This window comes from Lipotes vexillifer, unplaced genomic scaffold, assembly GCF_000442215.2.
Source record: "Lipotes vexillifer unplaced genomic scaffold, Lipotes_vexillifer_v1.1 scaffold371, whole genome shotgun sequence".
NCBI classification, from domain to species: domain Eukaryota; kingdom Metazoa; phylum Chordata; class Mammalia; order Artiodactyla; family Lipotidae; genus Lipotes; species Lipotes vexillifer.
In genome coordinates this window covers 4,225,719-4,231,268 of record NW_006786304.1, presented here as the reverse complement: position 1 = coordinate 4,231,268, position 5,550 = coordinate 4,225,719, and the positions used below count along the sequence as shown (strand labels likewise).

At 51.6% G+C, this 5,550-nt stretch overlaps 1 protein-coding gene across 1 annotated transcript in view; it reads left to right on the top strand.

The window, feature by feature from the left end:
• SHKBP1 (SH3KBP1 binding protein 1) overlaps nt 1-5,550 on the top strand; it is an 11,736-nt gene that overhangs the window by 3,680 nt on the left and 2,506 nt on the right. The window contains exons 10-14 of the mRNA XM_007458640.1: nt 184-299; nt 1,117-1,204; nt 1,321-1,437; nt 3,946-4,116; nt 5,172-5,327. Coding sequence (XP_007458702.1) covers nt 184-299; nt 1,117-1,204; nt 1,321-1,437; nt 3,946-4,116; nt 5,172-5,327 — 648 coding nt within the window. The remainder of the gene's footprint in view (nt 1-183; nt 300-1,116; nt 1,205-1,320; nt 1,438-3,945; nt 4,117-5,171; nt 5,328-5,550) is intronic.

The following is a 5,550-nucleotide window of genomic DNA, read 5'->3' as shown; positions in this document are numbered from 1 at the left end:
TGAGACCCCCGCCCCACAGCAGAAATCTGGCCCGTTGTAACCCTCTGTAATTCCTGCTGGAATCCTCTAGCCTGTAAAGATTCTATGACCAAGTTGAATCCTCTGGCCCTTGGAGTTCTTCCTGCCACCCCTCTTCTCCCCCGTGGAAGGGGGTCCCGGCTCAGCCTTTCTCACCCTGTGCAGGAGTCTTCCATCTGGGCGTGCCTGTGGAGGCCTTATTCTTCGTCGGGAACCAGCTCATCGCCACAAGCCACACAGGGCGCATCGGGGTGTGGAATGCCGTCACCAAGCACTGGCAGGTCAGGGCACTGGCCAGCGTGGCTGCCTCTTTCTCGGGTGCCCAGACCAGTCAGACCCAGGGAGGGGTTCCTTTCTGCCCCACCCGACTTGGAGAGAACCAGGGGACCCAGCAGTGGGCCAGATCCAGTGGTGGGGTAGGATGGGGTATGATAAAGGCCAAAGGAGGATCCAGGAGGCCTTCGTGGCTGACGTGAAGGATGGTGGGTTTGGAAAGGAAGAGAGGATTCTCCAGACACCGGGTGGGAGACCGGGTGAGGGGAGATGGTAGAGGGGGAAGAAACCCAGAGACAGACGTGCAAACGTCCGTCATTCTCTCTGCACTCGCCCCAAGCTCTGTCCAACATGTAAAACAGAAAATACACCCACAGCGTTGTTTTCTAAAGTGTGGGCGTTTGGCTGAGAGAGACAGCGAAAGGACAGAGAAAGAAACAGAGATGGAGAGAAACAGACAAATAGAAACAGGAGGTCAGAGGTGCCAGAGAGACAGAAAGAGGGTGGATGGAGAGAAACCAGGACTAAATGACTGTAGTAGGTGAAGGGACACAGAGAGAAAGAGGAAGATGAATAAAGAAATGTCAGAAATACAGAGTCAAGGAGAGGCCATGAGACAGAAGCGCCAACCAAGAGCCATTCAGAGACAGATGCCGATGATGCAGGCCTGGAGCAGGCAAGGCTGGGGAGGAGTGGGCCTAGAAACTGGAGGGAGGGTGCTGGAGCAGGGAGGCATGGGCGTGCCGGGGGGGGTGGGGGGCACTGCAGAGGCAAAGGCAGGAAGGGATGGCACTATGGCCACAGCCTACCCCGCCCCACCCCCAGGTCCAGGAGGTGCAGCCCATCACCAGTTACGATGCTGCAGGCTCCTTCCTCCTCCTGGGCTGCAACAACGGCTCCATCTACTACGTGGGTGAGCAGCAGCTGGCACCCCCCAGCTGCCTGAGAACCTCCCCTGAGAGGTGGGAGAGGAGGGGAAAGGCTGGGGTACCTTGAACAAACCCACTGTATCCTCCCCGTCTACCCCAGATGTGCAGAAATTCCCCCTGCGCATGAAGGACAATGACCTCCTTGTCAGCGAGCTCTACCGGGACCCGGCGGAGGATGGAGTCACAGCCCTGAGCGTCTACCTCACCCCAAAGACCAGTAAGCTATAGCTCAGCTCCCCGCCCTGCTGTCAGCAGCCAGCCCCGGCCGCAGCCCGGAGCTGTCTCCCCATCACTTGTGTAGCATGACCCAGTGAGATTTATGGAGAAGGAGACAGATTCAACTCATACAGTCATTCAACAAACAGTTACTGAGAACCACTTACATATAGGCACTGTTCTAGGTGCTTGGCCACGGCGGGCCTCTTCACCAGGGGCAAAATTGACCTCTAGTAGTTGATTTTGGTGCTTCTTTCCCATATCTGTGATTAGGGCGTGATGCTTGCACGCTCCTAAAACAAAGAGGACGCATGTCTTGGGAATTCCCTGGTGGTCCAGTGGTTAGGACTCCAAGTTCTCACTACCCAGGGCCCAGGTTCGATTCCTAGTCGGAAACTAAAATCCCATAAGCTGTGTAGCGTGGCCAAAACCCCCCCCCCCACCAAAACAACAACAACAACAACAAACAAAAACCCCAAACAAACAAAATCAAAAAAACATAAACAGTCAAACAAAAAGAGGATGCATGTGTTACAGTGGATGAAGCTGAGTTCTCTCACTTGAGACAGTCTTTGTGTTTTGTTTTCTTGATTGCAAATGCAGAGAAATAGTTTTTATTGTTTTTACTGAGATATAATTCCCATACCATAAAATTCACAACTGAATAATTTTAGTAGATTCACAAAGTTGTGCCACCATCACCACTATCTAATTCCAGAACGTTTTTATCACCCCCCCAAAAAACCCCATGCCTGTTAGCAATCACACCCCAGTCCTCCCTCCTGACAGCCCCTGGACACCTCTAACCCACTTTCTGTCTCTATGGATTTGCCTGTTCTAGACATTTAATGTAAATGGAATCATGCAGTATGTGGCTTTTTGTGTCTGACTTTTTTCACTTTGGTTAACGATTAATTTTTTTTTAATGGTTAGTGCTTTTTTGGAGCTTAAGATCTCTTACCCTGCCCTCAGGCTGTGAAGATTTTTCCCTATGTTTTCTTCTAGAAGCTTTGCAGTTTTAGCTTTTACACGTAGGTTTCTGTTCCATTTCAAATTAACTTTTAGGTATGGTGTGAGGTAGGGGTCACAGAGCATTTTTTTCTAGCAGGCGTAAACTAATAATAAACTTAACTTCACAGCATGTCATCACATAAGGCCCCTTTCTTTTTTAAAAGTGTATTTGTTTATTTATTTGGCCACACTGTGTGGCTTGTGGGATCTTAGTTCCCTGACCAGGGATTGAGCCCAGCCCTTGGCAGTGAGAGCGTGGAGCCCCAACCACTGGACTGCCAGGGAATTCCTAAGGCCCCTTTCTTATTTCATTGATTTACTCCTTTCCTCCCCATCCCCCTCCTCACCACGTGCCACTATTCTGTCATGTTTAGCATTTATATTTTCATTTGTTTGTGTCCTTACAAAATGGATATTATAGACATGTTTTTGAATTTGCATAAATGGCATGGGGTATATAACTCAGTTTATATATCTTACTTTTGTCCATCCTGCCCTAGGTTAAATATCCATCCATGTTGCTATTCATAACCTGAATCCATTGCTTCTAACTCCTGCATAAAATATTAAAACCACATTTTACCCACATTCCTTAAGATGGTCCATTAAGTTTGTGACGTTACAACATACCTTTCCCCTGCGGAAATTTGGCAAGGTTAGGGAGTTCCTCAGGCACGCTGTGTCGAGTTTCATTTTCTTGCCTTGCTGTCTGTCTGGTTTTGTTTGTTTGTTTGACCCCACCCCACCATGTGGCTTGCGGGATCTTAGTTCCCTGAAGAGACTGAACCCGGGACTGTTTGTTTATATGTCCCTTTCTATGTTTCTCTGTCTTTCTCTCGAATTCCATCTCTCTCTCTGTCAGTCTCTGTCTCTGTATCCCTCCCTGTGATTTGTTTCTTGGTTCCCTGTTTCTCTATTTTTCTATCTCTCTTCCCCCTCTTCTCAGCTCTGTCTCTCTCTGTCTTTTTTTTTTTTTTTTTTTTTTTTTTTGCGGTACGCCGGCCTCCCACTGTTGTGACCTCTCCCATTGCGGAGCACAGGCTCCAGACGCACAGGCTCAGCGGCCATGGCTCACGGGCCCAGCCGCTCCGCAGCAGGTGGGATCTTCCTGGACCGGGGCACGAACCCATGTCCCCTGCATCGGCAGGTGGACTCTCAACCACTGCGCCACCAGGGAAGCCCTCTCTCTGTCTTTTTAAATTTTTTAATTTATTTTTTATATAGCATGTTCTTATTAGTTATCTATTTTACACATATTAGTGTACATATGTCAATCTGTCTCTCTCTCTGTCTTAATTTCTGTTTCTGGTTTCTCTGCCCTGTCCCTCTGTCTCCCATTCCTCCGTTTCCCACGTCTCGCCACCTTGTTCTCTCCATCTCTCCCTCTCCCTTTACTTTCTGACTCTGCATCTGTTCTTTGTCTGTTGCCTCTTCTCTCTGCCTTGGTTTCTGTCTCTCTGTGACCCTGTCCCTCTCTTCCTCCTCGGCCCCTCACCAGGTGACAGTGGGAACTGGATTGAGATCGCCTATGGCACCAGCTCAGGGGGTGTGCGTGTCATCGTGCAGCATCCCGAGACCGTGGGCTCGGGGCCTCAACTCTTTCAGACCTTCACCGTGCACCGCAGCCCCGTTACCAAGATCATGCTCTCAGAGAAGCACCTCATCTCAGGTGAGCCTTGGCCGGCTGCCCCGCATGCCCATCTCCCTGCAGGAGGCATGGCTTAGCTGTGAGCATGAAGCCAGGTGGATGAGGGTTTCCACTGGGGAGAGACAGTGTATGGGGAGTGGCCTCTGGAGAATTCCGTGAAGGGGACCAGTCTGGGGGAGAGTGGATTTGCCAGGGAGAGGGGAAAATTAATCAATTTAGCAATTGCCAGGCACGGGGGATACAGTGATAAGACAGGCCAAGTCCCTACCCTCGTGGAGCTGATGCTCTAGCGGGGGCAGCAGACAATAAATCAATAAAAATATAAATCACTATCTGGCAATGGGGATGGGGGCCATGAATAAAAACAAAGCTATGTGAGAGGCCAAGAGAGTGCCAGGATCACTGGAGATTGCATGGTTTGGGAGGTTTTTCCTGAGCAAGGAGCTCTGAACAGAAATGAGCAGTGCAGGTCAGCGGGGACAAGCATTCCAGGCAGAGGGAACAGGCATTGCAAAGGCTCTGAGGTGGGAGGATGTTTGGTGTGTCTAAGGAAGAGCAGGGGCCCACTGGGCCCAGAGTGGAGTGGGTGAGGAAGAGGGTGGGGGTTGATGGGGTAGGTCAGTGGGACCTTGTAACCCATGGAGAAGACTTTGTCCTTAACCCTGAATGAGATGGCGCCACGGGAGGTCTCACAGCAGAGGAGGGCTGTGACCTGACACAGGTGTTCACAGGGTCCCTCTGACTGCATATGGGGACAGGATGGGGGCAGGAAGGCCAAGGAGGAGGCTGCTGCAATGGTCCAGGCAGGAGATGAGATGGACAGGACCAGGGTAGGGGTGGGGTGGGAGCAGTGGACAGGGAAAAGTGAGATCAGGCCCTGGAATGATTTGGAGACAGAGCCAACGGGATTGTTAACTATTTGGAGTTCTGGGGAAGAGAGAATTCTCTGAAAGGGAGGAATTCAGAGGGGCCTGAATCCTGACACCTTTGAAAGGAGGTCATCCGGGGCTCAGGAAGGTCGGGCAGTGGTGATGCCACGGCCGGGCCTGACCTGCTGCTGCCCCCTGGCTCCTCAGTCTGTGCCGACAACAACCATGTGCGGACGTGGTCTGTGACTCGCTTCCGTGGCATGATTTCCACCCAGCCTGGCTCCACCCCGCTCGCTTCATTCAAGATCCTGGCACTGGAATCGGCCGATGGGCATGGTGGCTGCAGTGCTGGCAATGACATTGGTGCCTCCTAGCCCCGGGTCCCCCACTGCACGGACCCTGCCTGACCTCCATTGGCCTCCACTGATCCCTTTCCTGACCCCTGTAGACCTCTCTTGACCCACCCAGCTGATGGGGCTGACCTCCACCCATCACCACCTGACCCCTATTGACCGCCACTTACTCCCAGCTCTCCCAGTTGAATTCTGTTACCCCCACTGATTCCTGCTTACCCAGGATCTGCCCC